The sequence below is a fragment of the Pyricularia pennisetigena genome, chromosome 6 (genome assembly GCF_004337985.1).
Source record: "Pyricularia pennisetigena strain Br36 chromosome 6, whole genome shotgun sequence".
Taxonomy (NCBI): Eukaryota; Fungi; Ascomycota; class Sordariomycetes; order Magnaporthales; family Pyriculariaceae; genus Pyricularia; species Pyricularia pennisetigena.
In genome coordinates this window covers 3,784,193-3,801,559 of record NC_043744.1, presented here as the reverse complement: position 1 = coordinate 3,801,559, position 17,367 = coordinate 3,784,193, and the positions used below count along the sequence as shown (strand labels likewise).

General features: G+C 53.2%; 6 protein-coding genes across 6 annotated transcripts in view; 2 read left to right on the top strand and 4 right to left on the bottom strand.

The window, feature by feature from the left end:
• Positions 1-1,181, top strand: part of PpBr36_04903 (uncharacterized protein) — a gene marked incomplete at both ends in the record, with an annotated part of 2,423 nt that extends 1,242 nt beyond the window's left edge. Inside the window, 2 exon segments of the mRNA XM_029892061.1 lie at positions 212-698; positions 714-1,181. Of these exon segments, the coding sequence (XP_029750050.1) occupies positions 212-698; positions 714-1,181 (955 nt within the window).
• Positions 216-1,112, bottom strand: PpBr36_04904 (uncharacterized protein; the record flags this gene model as incomplete). Its single annotated transcript, XM_029892062.1, has 1 exon — positions 216-1,112. The coding sequence occupies one exon, from the start codon at positions 1,110-1,112 to the stop codon at positions 216-218; it is 897 nt and encodes a 298-aa protein (XP_029750057.1).
• Positions 1,182-2,967: 1,786 nt separating the features above from the next.
• On the top strand, positions 2,968-4,678 carry PpBr36_04902 (uncharacterized protein; the record flags this gene model as incomplete). The annotated part of the gene is made up of 2 exons (XM_029892060.1): positions 2,968-4,423; positions 4,572-4,678. 2 exons carry the CDS (start codon positions 2,968-2,970, stop codon positions 4,676-4,678), a joined length of 1,563 nt encoding a protein of 520 aa, XP_029750051.1.
• Positions 4,679-4,877: 199 nt separating this feature from the next.
• On the bottom strand, positions 4,878-5,820 carry PpBr36_04901 (uncharacterized protein; the record flags this gene model as incomplete). The annotated part of the gene is made up of 2 exons (XM_029892059.1): positions 4,878-5,156; positions 5,290-5,820. The coding sequence occupies 2 exons, from the start codon at positions 5,818-5,820 to the stop codon at positions 4,878-4,880; spliced, it is 810 nt and encodes a 269-aa protein (XP_029750052.1).
• Positions 5,821-6,734: 914 nt separating this feature from the next.
• PpBr36_04900 (uncharacterized protein) lies at positions 6,735-8,649 on the bottom strand (the record flags this gene model as incomplete). The annotated part of the gene is made up of 2 exons (XM_029892058.1): positions 6,735-8,280; positions 8,369-8,649. The coding sequence occupies 2 exons, from the start codon at positions 8,647-8,649 to the stop codon at positions 6,735-6,737; spliced, it is 1,827 nt and encodes a 608-aa protein (XP_029750053.1).
• A 4,440-nt stretch (positions 8,650-13,089) lies between these two features.
• On the bottom strand, positions 13,090-14,568 carry PpBr36_04899 (uncharacterized protein; the record flags this gene model as incomplete). The annotated part of the gene is made up of 4 exons (XM_029892057.1): positions 13,090-13,929; positions 14,014-14,124; positions 14,247-14,369; positions 14,566-14,568. The coding sequence occupies 4 exons, from the start codon at positions 14,566-14,568 to the stop codon at positions 13,090-13,092; spliced, it is 1,077 nt and encodes a 358-aa protein (XP_029749117.1).
• Between the last annotated feature and the right edge of the window lie 2,799 nt (positions 14,569-17,367).

The following is a 17,367-nucleotide window of genomic DNA, read 5'->3' as shown; positions in this document are numbered from 1 at the left end:
TTCATTAGCCTTTTTTTTCTCCACTCAATCTTGCTGTGGCGTGACATGAGCACAGATCATCACACGATCGGCACGTCCGTATTTCCCCTGCATCTGACGACGGGATCAGGCCGACTCAATCTTGCTTTCAATCTTCCTCTTTTGATTAAGCTTTATTCGCTATCAATACAGACAATCCTCCCCCACTTCTATCATACAAACCCCTCCCGAGTCATTTAAATTGCGGCGGGCTGCACCACCATGTTGCCGCCATCGGGGTGCAGTATCTGGTTGTTGTAAAACACCCCTCCCTTGCCGGCAAGGAACAAGATGGTCGCGGCCATGTCCTGATCGTTGCCCGGTCGGCCTGCCGGGTTCGAGCTCGCCTCCAGCCGGTTCTTGTTCTTCTCGTCCGACTTGCCCGCCGTCATCTCGCTCGGGAAAATGCCCGGCGCGACCTGGTTGACCCTGATCTTGGTCTTGATCAGCAGCGTCGACAGCACGCGCGTCAGGTGCACGGCGGCGGCCTTGGAAGTCGCGTACGCCGGCTGGCCCATGGAGCTGCCCTTCATCAGCCCGCTGATGGAGGACACGTTGACGATCTGGGACGAGTAGCCCGGCGTCTCGGCCCGGGCCTTGCCGAGAAGCGGGATGAAGGCCGCCGACATGAAGTAGTGCGCCGTCACGTTGGTCCGGAACGTCTCGTCCCACGCCGCCGGGTCCGACTTGAGTAGGTGCGCCGAGAGGGCGTCGGCCGATGTGTAGTCGGGCTCGCCGGCGCTGCTGAACTTGGTCTTGTCGTCTCGCGCGATGCCGGCATTGTTGACCAGGAGGTGGATGCCCTTGGGCTCCTTTTCGCCCACCTCGCGGGCCAGGCGGATGCACTCGTCCTTGGAGGTGATGTCGCCAGGCAGAGCAATGATCTGGCCCGGGCCGGTGGAGTATTCCTTGACCACATTGTCCAGCGCTTCCTTGCGTCGGCCGGTGATGTAGACCTTGGCGCCGTTGGACTGCAGGGCTTGTGCGATCATCAAGCCGATGCCGGTGCCGCCGCCGGTCACGACGGCTGTGACGTGAGAGACGTCAAAGAGGACATTGCTCTTGAGGTCTTCGTTGCTGTGGAACGATGTCATTTTGCGGGTTTGCGATGTGAATGTTTTCGGGCTGTGGTTTACAAGTGCGTGGCGGATGCGAGGAGTTGACTTGGACCATGTGTGTAACAAACTCTTACCAATTGACCCAAGTTGGTATGTCGTGGCTCGGCGGCAGAGCATATTTTAAATAATGCTTGGAGAACAAAAAAATTTCCTACGTATTCTCCAGAGATCTGATATCAGTTTTCTGCTCCATCATGGCGATTATTATTATTATCCATTCACGTCAGGATTTGTATGCATGATGGAAGGATAGCTGAATAATTCCAGTGTAGCTGTCATTATGACGTCGTTTTATTGGGCTGTATGTTTCCCTGCTGCTAGCGAGTGTGGGGCTTGAGGCTTCTATGATCATTATATTACAATAGTTGCTGGTTGAGGTTGAAGAAGGCGAGCATGCCAACAGCTTTTGTCATGTTCTTTTTCGGAATGGAAAACAAAAGGCAACATGCTAAGCTTCAACGGAGAGATCCTATTCAGATTCTATCCCCTTGCATCCGAAATTTAGACGAGTGAGAGGTCGCTTGTACTTGACTTGACAAAAACCGAGCCTCATGTTTACGTAGTCAAATGTGGCAATCCAGGTTTGCAGATCCCCCACCACCTGTAAAAAAATTAGTTGGCAGCTTTCAGATGTACACAAAAATGGGACAGGAGCATGACTGTTGGTCAGGGTGCGCATTCCAGACTACGTAGGAAGATCGATCTCTATCTTGCAGAATTTCCCATGCTGACAGGGCTGTTGTTTCTATACCCGCTTTCCGCTGCATTGCGACAAGCTACTGCACAACATGGCAAGCCAGGCTCATAACTCGACTCGAGAGCCGAGACGGCATCTTATAGCTTGCTAGGGGCAAAAGCATGTGGGAAGTCTCTTATCCGTGGGCATGGAAAATATTGAGATTTACACTTTTCTTTTACCAGCCTCTTGGCGACAGCAATCGCCGCCTTCGCTCTCCAACCCTGCGAAACCTTGTGTACGGGTACTTATAGTTATAGCGGAAAGTGCCCTGTGTTGGGCTTCCCCTTCCTGAACTATGCCAATGTTCGAACACCAATATAGACTTTCTGCTGGCAACGCAATCCAGACGATCGGCGACAGTGGGACACAGCTTGCATTCCCATTTACCCATCACATGACGTCAAGCTTCGTTTTTTTTTTCGTGGTCGTCTGGCTACGGCAAAAATACAAAGACCCTGTTTTTACTTTGGTGGTTGCCCGACATATACTGCATCTGCAAGTGTAAGATTTGTTGCCTGTGGTTGCTGCGTGCTACATGGGTCTAAATTGTGCTCTAACCTCTTCTACCCCTTTCTTGCTACCCAAATGCACCATTCGAGAAGGAAAGAAAATGAAATCATCCGCTGGGCACGCCTAGCTGGAAGGGCAACCAGCCCGTGGAGTATACTAGCACCTATCGTCAGCCTTACGGGGACGCATTTGGCGCCGCGGCCGTCAAGTGGTCGGGTCGATGGTGGACTGCCGAGTCCAAGAACCTGGATAGGGTTCCTATGGCTGCAGCTCCCTAGTGTGTGTGTGTGTGTGTGTGTGTGTGTGTGTGTGTGTGTGTGTGTGTATGTGCGCATATGCGCGATTGCGGCTATCAAAATAGTTGAAAATTGAAAGGGGCTGGGAATCACAAGGAAATGCTAGAGGAGTCGAATGCAAAGCGCAAGAAATAAACAAATTGCCACTTGGCAGACGATTTGAGCGCTTGGCCAAAACCTAGACAACTTTGGCACTACTTTTACTCCCATTGTCGACCATGTCCCAAGCCCATGACTTCCTTTCGCGTTGGTAATGTTTTGCGGGACTGATTTGGAACTCACAAATATGCCATCGTTGATCATCTTCTCCCTGTTGTTGGGCGGAGCCTGGCTGGCAACCGCCGAGACAATCGATAAAACCTGTGGCCGGAGCGAGGGGATAATTCACTATGCGCACGAACGGCACATGGCCGGCTTCGGCTCGCTGCCGGGCGACTTCCGCGACAAGTACCACGACACGGCAAGCATAGGCTCGGCCATCCAAATCACCAACTGGGCGATGCCCGCCTGGAACGACACCAACAACACCCCCTACACCGGCATACTCTGGGGACTCGGCGACCGCGGCTGGAACAGCGAGGGCACCGTCAACCACCAGCCGCGCGTTCACCGCTTCCGCCTGACCTTGGCCCCTGACCACCCGACCCCACGGGAGCGAATCACGCTGGAATACCTCGACACCATCCTCCTCCGCGACCCCGAGGGCAACCCGACGACGGGGCTGGACCCGGACGACTGGGGCGGCGTCGAGTTTCCCTACTTCCCCCTGCTGCCGTCGGCCACCTACCTCGGCGACGGGTGGGGCGGCGGCGACCAGAACCAGATCACGACGCGCGTCGCCATCGACCCGGAGTCGCTGCACGTGGACGAGGCGGCGGGCCTCCTGACCATCGGGGATGAGTACGGGCCCATGATCTATACCTTCTCCATGACGGGGCGGATGGTGTCGGCGACGGCGCCGCCGGGGGCGTTCCTGCCGTACCGCGGGCCCAACGCCACGCACATGGAGCCGAGCTTCTCGTCGGACGACCCGCGCATCGGCGACTCGGGCCGGTATCCCATCACGGCGGAGCCGGCGTCGGGCCGGCCCAACAACCGCGGCTTCGAGGCGCTGGCCGTCAGCCCGGACGGCGGCGACATGTTTGCGCTGATGCAGGCGCCGCTGATGCAGGAGGGCACGTACCAGCCCGACGAGCACCGCGTGGCGCGCCTGCTGTACTACAAGCGCGTGGCCCGGCCCGGCGGCGAGCTCAGCCTGACGCTCGAGGCCGAGTACCTGGTGCCGATGCCGCGGTGGAGCCGGTCGGCAGAGGTCGAGACGCTGCCGACGTACACGGACATGGCCTGGCTGTCGAGGTGGCAGGTGCTGGTGCTGGCGCGGTCCATGGGCCAGGGCCGCGGGGCCGCCGGCGGGACGCACAGCACGTACCGCCAGGTCGACGTGGTGGACCTGCGGACGGCCGAGAACGTGCTGGGGTCCAAGGACGCGCGCTACGAGAAGACGCTGGACCCGGAGGACGGCGCCCCCAACGCCTGGGCCCGCGTCAGGCCCGCGCTGCACTGCGGCTTCCTCGACATCAACGACGCCATCGACCTGTACGAGTACGGCCTGCACAGCTCCGGCGAGGACGACGCCGACCTCATGAGCGAGAAGTGGGAGGGCATCACGCTCGCCAACACGGGCACGCCGAGGGAGTGGTTCCTGTTTGCGGCCTCGGATAACGACTACACCACGCAGAACGGTGAGTCTTGTCGTCGCCGATCCCTTTTCGCGCTTGTTGTGTTTATGGCTGCCCTGCTTGTTTGATCTGCCTGCTGACCCCATAGTACCATGACGCCGAGGAGGGGTTCCTCGGTGTCTGTATGCTGAAAAAAAAAAAAAAACCAAAGGCTTTGTCAAAGGCGGCTCGATTGCATATCAAGATCCGAGGAAGATCACCATCGATACCCACATTCTAGCCTTTAGGGTGCGTCTGCCTTTGGGGATGCCCTATTGAGGAGGGCTAGAGAGTAAAAAAAAAAGTCACGCCTCTGGAGGACTTTAGGGAGGGAGAGAGAGAGAGATTGCAAACAAGACGGAGAGCAAGAGCAAAGCCAATGTATGCATTTTTGTCGCTTGCTCGAGGATAACATGAATTTTCCTCACAAAATGATACCCAGTAAACTCCAATGCTATGCCGGAAAAATACAATGCTATCAAACCCAAACTTCATCCAAAGCCCGCTTCTCCTCGAGATACGAATGAATTTGATCATAGTTCTTGCAGATGTGCGTGGCGTCCCAGCCATCGCTGCCCGTCTCGTTCTCGGGGAACGTAGTGGCCTCGCCCTCGAGCGCCGTGTCGCCGCAGCACATGATGGTTTGACGGAGGTATTCAAAGCAGTGGTTAATGTGCCAGGGCGCCATGTCATCTGGGTTGGGGCTCGAGTTGGTGTTGTTGATGAGCATGTTGTTGTACGTTGCTGCAATTGCGTGCTGTTGTTTTTTGTGTGTGTAAAAAAGTCAGTTTCGGTCAATTTCGGTACTTTTTTTTTTATTGTATCCCTCGCCTTGAATATCGGATCGAAGTGACGCGAGCAAGAAGACGAGCCGGCAAAGAGAAACTCACCAGGCAATGCAGCTGATGCGTCACCGATGTCGTGAACGCCGTCGTGTTTTTCGGAAACGCAACCAGCCTGTGAGGGAGGTTGTTGTGCCTCTCCGGGTGGTCGACCTTGACGTAGCCCAGGCCCTTGGGCACCAAGTCCAACCATTTCTGCTTCGTGGCCGGCGAGGAGAACTCGCTCGCGTTGTCGGGGAAGTAGCTAAAGTCGGGCACGAATTTTTTTATCTGCTGCGAGACCTTGGGCGCGAACCCTGTGATGTCTCCCGTGCTCTCAAACTCGCAGTACCCGCTGCGTGCAATGCTCGATCTCCTCTCGAGCAGCAGGCCGATGATTGCAAAGAATAAAACGCCGTCCACCAGCCAGCGCCAGGGGCTGATGGCGTCCGAGATGCGCTGCACGTGCGAGCGGCGACGATTCTGGTTGTTCTGCCATTGTTGCTCCTCCTCCTCCTCTTGGTGGCCCATTAGCGATTCGGTGGAATCCTTGGGGGTGCGCCCTGCGTGTTCGTCTCTGAATTTGGGGATTGGTGCCATTTTGATGTTTTAGAGAGAGAAAAAAAAGAAGAAAAAAAAAAAAAAGAAAGAAACGCTCTTGATTCGTGAGGCACCCTCGACTTGCGAGATTGGAGCGGTCTTCTAATCGGTTGTGGTCAAGTTGTTGTCGTCGATAAGACCTTGGCACCCAAAGGTTCATCCGTCTTTTCCAGGACACACGAAAGAAAACATGGGTTACCGCTGGCCATGGACCAAAACTCTCCGCATGAGGACTGCCATGGCCTTTTAAGCAATTTTGCTGATTGCTTGCCCCTCGACTTGTTTCTTGTTTGGAGCTGTGGAAGATGAAACGTAAATCAGCGTCACATTGTGTCAGGGTCAAGCTAAAATTGCCCAAAACCCACCCCAGATTCCGTGTCGGATTTTACCTTGTTGCCCCAAATAACGAACCATTGAACCCACTGCGGCGCAAGCAGAAACGTCTCATGCTGCTAGGGGAACGCGCTGATCGGGCGATTTTGCTTCGGCGAGATGGAGAATTAGCGGTTGTTTGCAGTCATCGGGAAAATCCCGACTCGGGCCCGCCACATCCGGAAGAGAAGCTCTGATTACGAATCCGCCGCCGAATGACGACGATTAATTAACGTCGTTCTCGGAGTCGTCATCGGCAAGAATAATATATGGCAAAGCATGATCTGTCAATTGATCAAGGGTATCTCTCATTCTCTCTCATGAGACTTTTCAAAACTTCCGATTAGGCTATTAATATAACTAACCTTACCAGGGTTCGCGCGTAAGGACAGTCTCGATGCGAAAAAACAAAGCCTGGATTGGGCATAGTCGTGGATGCGTACGAATCGCAGCCCACCATAATACGACGTGAACGACAACCCTCCCTTTTTTTTTTTTTTTTTTTTTTTTTTTTTTGATCTCCTCCATTTTATCTTTTCTCTTTAAAACACATTGCCCTTCTGGCCCCTCTCGGCGTCAATCTTCCTGACGTCAAGGTCATCCCAGAACCAAATGGCGACAATGACAAAAGGCGTAAAGCAGCAGCCGGCAATCACCATCCTGTGCTGCATGTCTCCGTACGCGGCGTTGATGGCGTCTCTGACGGCCCCCGTGGCGGCCTGCTGCACCGAAATGTCGCCAAAGATGGTCCAGGCGTCGGCCTTGGCCTCCTCGGGCAGGAACTCCATCAGCTTGAAGGGCAGCAGGTTGTTCCAGATGCCGCCGGCGATGGCCTGGCCGATGGCGGCACCGACGGCGCCAAACAGGCCGTGGAGCGCCAGCCCCGGGGCCACCTCGTTGTGCTTGACCGTCGCCATGACTGCCATCTGGCTGCAGAGCGCAAACACGCCCGAGGCCAGACCCACCAGCACCTGCAGCACCACCAGCACGGCGATGGAGGTCTCGGGCGTCCGGAAGCGGACCAGCAGGGCGGTGCCCAGGATCATAAAGGGGACGCCGGCCATGGCGACCCACTTGACCTTGCCGGTGAAGCGGATGAGCAGACCGATGAAGACGCCGAGGATGGACGACGACAACGACAGCGAGTTGATGGTGTAGCTGGCGTCGACGACCGACAGCGAGTGGGCAACCTGCAGGTACGAGTAGTAGTACGTGTCCCAGCAGAAGATGCTGGCAAACATCAGGCCGTAGCAGAAGCAGGCTCCCAGGATGGTCTTGTTGGTCAGGTACACCCAGGGGAAGAACTGGACAGGCGCGTACTTCTTCTCCCAGATGTAGAAGACGGCCAAGAGAGCAGGTCCCAGGACGAACATGGAGATGAGTCCGCCGTTGGCCCAGCCGCCCGGAACGTAGTTGACGAGCGAGAAGGGAAGCAGGAGCAGAGATGCACCAAAGGTGATGAGGAGCAGACCGACGACGTCCAGCTCGACGACGTAGTGCTTGACCGACTCGAAAAAGGTGCGGCCCGACTTTTCACGCACCAGCCCGACCGCCTTTGCCTTGCGTTCGTTGTAGATGAAGACGCCGATGACGGGGGTGGTGGTGGCGATCATGATGATGGCAAAGGCGCCAAAAGCCCAGCGGAAGTTGACCTCCTGGAGGAAGCGGTTGGCGATCAGAGGTCCGGTGAAGAAGCTGATGATCAGCGGCGTCGTGTTGAAGCCGAGGATGATCATCCTGTTCCTGAGCGTCGTCATGTCGGCCACGGTCACGCTGATGATGAGCAGCAGCCCGATGTGACCGACCCAGTACATGACCTGTGCGGCGGCATACGTCTCGACGTTCTGGCACGTGGCCTTCATGATCATGCCGATGGTGATGAGGAAGACCATGCCCGCCAAACCCTCCATGCGACCCCAGATGTTGATCATCTTGGCGATCGAGAGAGTGATGACGCCGCCGAGGATGGTGGAGACGATTGACGTTGTGGAAATCAGTCCGTGTCGGCCGAATGCCGATGTGACGTATGGCGAGAGTGCACTCTCGACGTTTCCTAGCAGCGAGTCGACGATTGACACGAGGTAAAGACTGTTGGACCAATGCTTCTGTCAGCGCGACTATATTCTTCGACGTACACAAGACTTTTTGACTGATATACATAGAAATTCTGACTTACAGGCCAAAAGTTATCCAGAGCGTCTTGGTGGTCCAAACCTTGGTGATGGCCTCGACCCTGGCGACACCTTCCTGTTTGAACTCGGAGCCGTCATCCGACTCGTTCTTGCGTTCATCCTCGGCATTGACGCTGCCGGCGTTTCTCTCAACGTCGTCGGCGTTGACGGTCTCCTTGCCAAAGCTATGGACGGCTTCGTGTTGAGCCGCCGTGGTGTCGGCGATTGGCATGCTCGAGGGCGGTGCCGCAGGAGGGACAGTCATTGGTGCTGTGTTGGAGGCCATGACAGCAATCTTCGATTTGATTTTACTCGAATCGAATCCGTCTTTCGTCGTTGGGCTGGACAGGGGGCCAAAGGGGTATATATGCAATGTCCTGCACGGACGGACGAATCACCCACTACGTCAAGACGATGGGGGAAAAAAAGAAAGGAAGCAGAGCAGTCAAATTTGAGCGGAACAGATCGACAGGACCACGGCATACATATATACAGCTACATAGCTAAGCCGGTTATGCACAGTAATGTATGACCACCACAAACAAGGGAGGGCGGGGACATGAGGAACCACATGCAAAAATGTAACGGAAAAAATCCCAGCCCAGTGGATAGATGGGCATGCAGGCGAGGCAAATCAGCCAACGCAAGCATAGAAAAAAAAAAAAGCTCAACCAGAAGCCGTTCTTTTTCCTTCCTTTCTGGCAAGGTCTCCGAGCATTTACGGAACCACGACCCATCAAGCTATCCTCTAAGCCTCTGCTCTTCAGCAACCGAGCTCCGCTCCGAACCAGTTTTCCCACCATCTCCAGGGCCGAATGCAGCTCAGGCCCGGTTATAGATCCACCGCGAGAGGCCACAATCTGCTGTCATTGGCTATAGATGTTGTCAGATCCCCCACCTCGACCAGCCGATGTCGCCTCCTGGATCAAATCAGATGATCTGATAACGATTGATAAATCCTCAATCACAGGGATCATTGACAACCTTCTCGGTGAAAAAATTTGCACCCTCGTATCCTGTCTGCTACCACGTCTATCCTATCCTATCCTATCCATGGTAGTATAGCCGAGGTAACCATGTACTCATTTGTTTCTCAGTCTATTGACCTGTTGTGAGGTCCGTTGCTTTCCGATATTCTACCAGCCTCCATGCCGGATCAGTCCATTGCTCACCTCCCAACGACGAGACCTCCATGGACCAGTCCAGCCCTACCATGCCAAGCCCGTCATCTCAATTTAGGGAAGGAAAAAGAAAAAAAAAAAAAAAAAAAAAAAAAAAAAAAAAAAAAAAAAAAAAAAAAAAAAAAAACAGCGCATACCATTTATGGTTCCATCAGCGACAGTTTGATGCTACATATCCACTTCACCCACTTCCTGTTCCCGATGAAATGTTAATCTACCCACCGAACCACACCCACTTGAGAGCTGCAATCTGCGAACTCCTCCGGTACACCTTTTCCGGCGGTCCAGATCTGCGAAAAGTCATCGATGCGTCACTTTCGGCGGAACTAAACTCTCGCTCTCCCCCTCTGCGACCCAAAGTTATACAAGAGGTCTGGTGCTGATCTCAAGCGGAGAAGGGGAAATGACAGTTGTAGTTGCACCAACGGTGCAGTAAATAACCGGTGTCGCCAAATTTGGAACTGCAGTTGGATTGTCATCTCGGCGGCTCCTTGGACTTTCATGCTACCCTAAATCCTCCTGTCTGCATTGTCTACCCCAATTTCCCAACATGACGATCCCTTGTAGGACGCTAGTATTTTTCACAGCGTCCATGACAATGGTAGAAAGGACGCTTTCTAGACAAGATCATGACTTGGTTGGTATCTACGCTGTGCTGTGAGCCTCCATGACCTTTGGGCACTCGTTCACACTCCGTCATGGATAGCTTCCGGGAATCCGCATCTTTTGTTGGACCGAACCCTTGACGAACTCACTTGAAATTCTCATCTCCCTTAAAGCTTGCGTGATATCCAGCTTGTCAATGCGCGGCCAAAGTGCATGTCGGGCACCAGACTGCCACGAGGGAAATGGGACTGCGCATTGCCATCCGGGTATTCCGCCGAGATGACTCCCCATTGCCCATATCCACTCCTGTCCCTGCCAAGCTGTTTCCATCTGCAACCCTTGCTTTTACTTTTATGTTCTCAGGGCAGCAATGCCACCCTATTTAAACAAAGAGCCTCCGCCGTTAACTGCTGGTTAAAAGTTTCGCCGCATCCAGCGGTTGGGGTTTTCAGCCGACTACCCCGTTTCTTTCCAGGCGACACGATCCCGCACAAAAACCACATGCAGCCGCAGGCAGCCAAGATCTTTTTGTTTGATTGCCTTGGAGTGCGATCTTGAAGCCACTGAGGACAAATGACGGCAGTAAAAACATGCTTAGCATCATACAGTACATTTCCTGAACCCCGCTTTTCGGACGTCTTTCTTATGTGCGCGACCTAATAAGGACTCTCGTGGGCTTTGGTTGCATTGATATCCAGACTTGCTTGCAAATTGGGGTAATTCCATAATCTCTTATGTTAGGAGTCGCCATGTCAAGTCGGCGCATCTTGCTGTCTCATGGGACGATTGAGCGCATCAGATCCATCGGTCACACCGAAAACAACATCTTGCAACGGCCATATATGCTCTGATATCCATTGCAGTTCACAGTACACAATTACTCGGCTTCCAGCCTTCGCCTAGGTTGGCCTTGTCACCCGATTCACGGTATAGAGTCGCAAAAAAGCCATGGTTCAAGTCTGATTCAGGCCACCCATCCGAAAATCTCTGGCGAGAGTTATGCACCGATCTCTCTATTCCAGACGATAATACGCACTTACCTAGTCAACATACAGCTGACTGACTCCCCCTTGAAGCCTTTTCTGCGATCTACTCTCTTGTTGGCGGGGTTCACATCAAATATTCCCATCCAGATACAAACCATGCTCCGCCATTGGCTCCAAAAGTTCCCAGCTCAACCCGAACCATTGCTCCGGATGCAGTGGCGGATGCAGTGATAACACACCCGCGCTCCATTGGCTATTCGCAACTTTGCACCAACTTCGTTTTTTTGGTCTCTGGTCTAGGCCGCTGGAATGGCTGTTCGCCGCTAATATCGCCGCCAGGATCCAAATGGCTCACCTTTTTTTTTTTTTTTTTCTTTTTTTTTTTTTCTTGCCGTTTTGACGTACCCGCACTCGCCGACGACCCGCTGCTCGCTTACAGTGAAAAAGAAAAAAGGTTCTTCAAGCGACCAGCCGTGGCGCACGATGGCTGCTTACGGCTGCGACCCGGATTGGCCGCGACTGTTGCTTGATCGGGGGAGGATGTGCAGCTTTTAGCGCCATCGGCCCCTCATTAAAGGCTTGACGGAGTGCACCGAACGGAAATACAGAGCAGGGAGATAAAAAAGAGAAAGTGATTAAAAAAAGGAAAACGAACGGACATAGGGCCAAATGCAGCCACAAGCACCCCCGCCATCATCAGCGATTTCAGGATCGATTTTCTTCGGTTCGGTTCGACGACGTATCAAAGTCCTTTCACCACGCCGGCGTTGTTTTTAAGTCGGGTTCCAGAACAAGGCATAAAAACAACAAGAGCTGATGTAAGCTGTGCTGTGCAACCCAAACCTTGTCCCGATTGCTAGACGCGGACGCACGTCTTTCGCCTGTGCAGTATCCTAAATTTGGTGGGGGGGCAGTGATGACCCCCAAAAAAAAAGTCCTAATCAGTCGATGGCATCACAGCTATGCAGAGAGAGAGGCGCTTCTCTGCTCGTCCCAAGTTTGTCTTGTTGCTTCTGCGTACATGAGGACAAACATTTCTTTTTGGTTCAAGACGTTATGCCAAGACCGGGACTCCCGTAAGCGATTTGTCGCTCGTGCGCCGTCTTCTGTGGCTGCGAAAAGGGCTGTGTTGCCCACCGATATGGGATGATGTCACGAGCACTTTGAGACTTGGCACAGCCTCATTGGGGAAGAAAAAAAGAAAATAAAGAAAAAGAAAAAAAGAAAGGCTTTTGAGAACATATATTCACGACTTGAAAAGAAGCGCTTTTCTGCAGTTTGCATAGACGCGTGACTGATTCATTGTTGGTGAGGTGTTTTTTTTTTGCGCCATCGACAAAGGGAAGGGATACTGGAAAAGTCTAGAACGCGTCACTCAACACGATGAAAGGAGCACATACTCCAACTGGCTGTCAGGTTAATGCGTGGTTGGAGGATCACCAACAAAGGGACGAAAAGGGGGCCCTGAATTCGATCCCCATCATCATTGGGGAAAAAAAACGTTGGGATGAAGGCCGAACGAGATGCGGGACAAACCAGCCAAACGGGCAAACTGCAGTAAATCGTCCATTTTCCGTCTCTTAGCCACAAAGGCCCAAGAAGACCCTGCTTGTCGATGGCACGTGCAACAGAAAGCGGCTTTTAGTCTTTGAAGCATCTCATATTCGAGACTAAATTCTAGTCATGCTCGGGAAATAGGCAGGCGCACACCAGTCTCGTGTGTGGCGGCTGAAACCTTCCCGACAGGCAAACAGTGCATACTGCCTCCTGTGCCGAAGAAATAAAGTGGCAAGAGTGTAAAAAACAAGTATGCTCATAAACAAAAACAGTGCGTCCAGCCGCCCCATTACCACGCCGTCCCAAAAATCCAAAAGAGGAAAGAAATAAGAGCAACTCAAACCCCATCCGATCACCGGTTCGCCAAGCCAAGGTTTTGCAGTATCATGTCGTAATCTATGCCTCGCCGAAGCAGGTCTCCATGATGATACCAGTGATCTGGTAAGGGTCGGCGTTGGATGCTGGGCGACGGTCCTCGAAGTAGCCGTAGCCCTTGGCGGCGCATTCCCTGGGAATACGGATCGACGCACCACGGTTGGCGACACCGTAGCTGAAGGTGTCGATGGCACCGGTCTCGTGCCTGCCGGTCAACCTCTTCTCGTTACCCTCACCGTAGACGGCAATGTGCTCCTGGTGGCGGCCCTCAAGCTTCTTGATGGCGGCCTCGATGTGCTTCATACCACCCTCGACACGCATCTCCTTTGTGCTGAAGTTGGAGTGAAGACCGGCACCGTTCCAGTCGCCGGGGATGGGCTTGGGGTCGAAGGAAACCTTGGCGCCAAACTCCTCGGCAACGCGGTGCAGGAGGAAGCGGGCGATCCAGAGGTGGTCACCCATCTCGATGCCGGTGCAGGGGCCGACCTGGAACTCCCACTGGGCGGGCATAACCTCGGCGTTGGTACCCGAGATCTTGACGCCGGCGTACAGACAGCTCTTGTAGTGGGCCTCAACGATATCACGCTGGACGACCTTGCCGGCACCGACACCGCAGTAGTATGGGCCTTGCGGGGCGGGGAAGCCGTTCTGGGGCCAGCCGAAGGGGCGGTCGTTAAGGTCGAGAAGAGTGTACTCCTGCTCCAGACCGAACCAGGGCTGGTGCTCGGCGTGCTTCTCCATCAACTTTGCGCACTCGTGGCGGTGGTTGAACTTGTTGGGGGTGCCATCGGCGTTGATGCATTCTGAGAGGACGAGGATGTTCTCGCCTCCGCGGAAGGGGTCGGGGAAAACGGCAACGGGCTACATGTGGGCGACGCACGTTAGTCTAGATTCTTGATCTGACTGTAATAATTTTTTTTTTTTTTTTTTTTGAGGAAACCATACCTTCAGGTAGACATCGGAGTTGTCGCCGGGGGCCTGGCCGGTCGATGAACCATCAAAGTTCCATGTGGGGAGATCTTCGGGCTTGAAACCGTCCTTCTTTGATTCTAATGTCTGCGGTGAGGGGAAATCAACGTCAGCGTACTTGCTCGGCTTGACTCAAAAATAGAAATTGGCTCCAATTGGCCAAGCGCTGGATGCAAACGCTAAATGCAAGGTGAAGTGCTGTGGCTTACCCTCGACTTTGACCTGACACCGCCCTCGCTGTCGATCCAGACGTACTCTGCGATGACTGCTCCCCTCTGGTCGAGCTTCAAGTACTTCTGAAGGTTCTCGACGTATGTGACGTTTGCTGTCGCCTGTTGGGAAAGATTATTTTTGTCAGCTTTGTGTTTACGGGTGGTGGGGGCGCGATTTGACTGGTGGCCATGTTGGCTTCCGAGTAGTAATTGCGCCCCGCCAAATCCCAATGGCAAATCTTGCGGGGCAAACGATTACTTGCTGCATGTGACAACAAGAAAAGGTCTGCAGAGCATTGGGGTAGCTGTCACTGACCATCTTGGATATTGTGTGTGTGGGTTTGTGTGGTATGAATGCAGAGAGCAGATCTTGGATGGATTCGGTTCTGGCCGAGTGAATGAAGGAGTATGGTAGGCGGATATGAGAGGACGGACTCTGAAGATATGCAAAAGAGAAGACTGGAACAAAGGAATCACCATGAAGAAGAGTCAGAGATAAGGGACGACCATGACGCTTTTATCTGCGGCTGCGTTGGGTGAAGGCAGAGTCCTTTGTGTGGGGTGGCCGAAGCCCAATTGGAGGGATCAGGCGGTAGTGGGTGGGGGTGGCCCCAACACTCCCCGGGTCCCAGTTCCAGGCGCGCGCTCTGCGCATCCCGTATCTAAAGTGGGCTTTGGGGGCGCGGCCGCAGGGCGTCGCAAAGTACGAGAAAGCACAACCCCTCCCGTGCGCTGGATCCCTCAAAAAGTTAGCAGCTCGAACCAGCGGAGGCATCCTTGGACACGGCTGATTAGGACGGACTGGTTGCCGTGGAAGGGCCCAACACACCACGGCGAAGATCGGACCGGGGCAAGACCAAAGGCTTGGTTGGGGTATCGTGAATGGATTGAATTTGTATGAACCAAATTGATTTGTCGTGTTTCTTTTTTTCACACGCCCCCGCGGGGACTGACGATTGTTACCTTTCTATTTTTCTTTTATTTTTTTTATTTATTTTTTGTGTACACAATTTTTATCAAACCCAAGCCATCAACTGCTTCAGCCCGTCGAAACTGTTCGTACCGTTCTAATCCTAATTTAGGCGATCCAAAGAAGACGGGTGTCTTTTTCTCTTCATTTGTTGCGCTGTTTTGCCCTCACCGCTCGACCCTGAATTGTCGGGATGCCCGCAAACTTAGTCGTACTACTTTTGATGAATGTGGCAGGCTGCACCTGTCAAGGTACCTCAACTAACTTGGCCAAAGTATCTATTCCTGGCATCTCATTTGGCCACCTCAGACACTTTCTAGTTACTATTACGAAACCCGTAAATGTTCGACCTGCTACTTGCTTGACCTGGCCCTGTTAGCGGCTCAATTGAGACCACAACAAAACCAATTTTGATAGTGCATGTGCTATTGGCCTATTATCTGCATTCAGCCAGGCCCCCATCCGATCTCTCCCCTTTATTTCTCCGCGTGGCTCAGGCGGAAGCTTGCTGATGAAGTGCGCAAAAAAAAGTAAGCGTGTGAGGATTGCCTTGGAAGGCCGTCAATTGCCTCCTCCCCGAACTCCACGCGAACGTATTAGCCGATCACAGGCAAACAGAAACCCCCCCAATCCAGCCAGTGATGGCTGAGGCATTTTCAAGCAAAGATAGTAATCTGGTTGCCAGTACTACAATAGCATCAATTACGTCCCCAAAACTGGGTTGGAGAAAGTTTCAGGGGTGGCGGCGGCATATGTCGAAACACAAAAGCGATATTTTCCAAACCTCGGTGTGGGGGAAGCGCAAATCGGGACTCTGGAGGCTTTTTGGTTAGCCATTCACAGGACAAACAACATGTCAATAGAATCACTAAAAACCCCGCGGCTGTGAATGCCTGCCGTTTTGCGGCGCATATGATTGTCCTGATAGAGAGCGGGATGCCTCCGGGACGCCCTTCCATGTCCCTGTCACATCCTACGACCTCCGATTTTCGCCGACAGGTTCGATTTTATCACAAGTCCATGCATTAGGAATTGACCACTTGTCGTGTCGCGTGCCCGGATCGGGGGTCCAGGACACATTGACGACGCCAAAAGAAGACCCAGACCCCTCTTTTATTTAATGGGAGTGGATGCCGAGACTTTGGTAGTCCAAGTCCTTATCATCCTCTGCTGATTGGATACTTGCGTTTCTGTTATGCATTCGGTTGACTGACCATTGCCCTGGTTTTTTCCTTGACCAAGATTTCCATTTCCCCGGCTTTGCGCTCGGGATTATGTAAGTCATGCCACCCCTACGGGGAAAAGTAGGACCAGCATTCCGGACTTGGCAGCTGACAAGGGTTCTGCTTCCAGTCACGTGTTTGGTACGCTCGCTGAGTGGAAGCTTTCAGGGCATCGCCTCGAATGCTGCACCAGCCTCATCAACCAGCCACAAGTCTTTTGAATCATGAGATCCACCCGAGGAACTCAGAAGTCGCTTGGGGAGTTCAATCGACCTTAGGTGCACACCTGGTTCCGCGTTGCCTTAGAATGGCAGGAGCTGAAGTTTGTTTGCTGGAAGAGTCCATCCCAGTCGATTGACACCATCGAACGAACGATGGTCACCGTTGTATGCTTCTCAACAGCTCTAGCCTAGCAAACCTTGGCGACACCATGGACATACCTGATCAAGCTTTCGAAATCCAGTCGACCGGTTTGCAAGCAGTCAGAGCTCCGTACATCAGCCACCGGGCAGTCATTCGCTTCTGGCCTTGTTTTCTGGCCTCGTTTTAATCTCACGAGACCTGGACAGCATGGCTGCTAGAACCAGACTCACCGACAGAAGGCGAGGTCTGAGGTTTTTATTCCTTTTCCCTCTCGTATTCAAGGTGGAGTACGCAATGATTTTTTTTTTTTCTGGCTACAGTCTCTTGATGCGCCCCGCTGCCCACCGCCTTTTCTTCACTCACAGGGATGCCAAAAACCGCGAGTATCGTGCGTTTGCTACATATAATACCTGACCGTCAGCCCTATTCTCTCAAACGGAAGTTCTGCCCGCGCGTCATTAATAATCCCCGAAGATTCAGTGTTCTCCGTTCCAAAGTTCTAGATTTTTCTGCGGCTCAGATCGTCTTTGTTGGGAGACATCAAAATCGCATCTGGTATTTG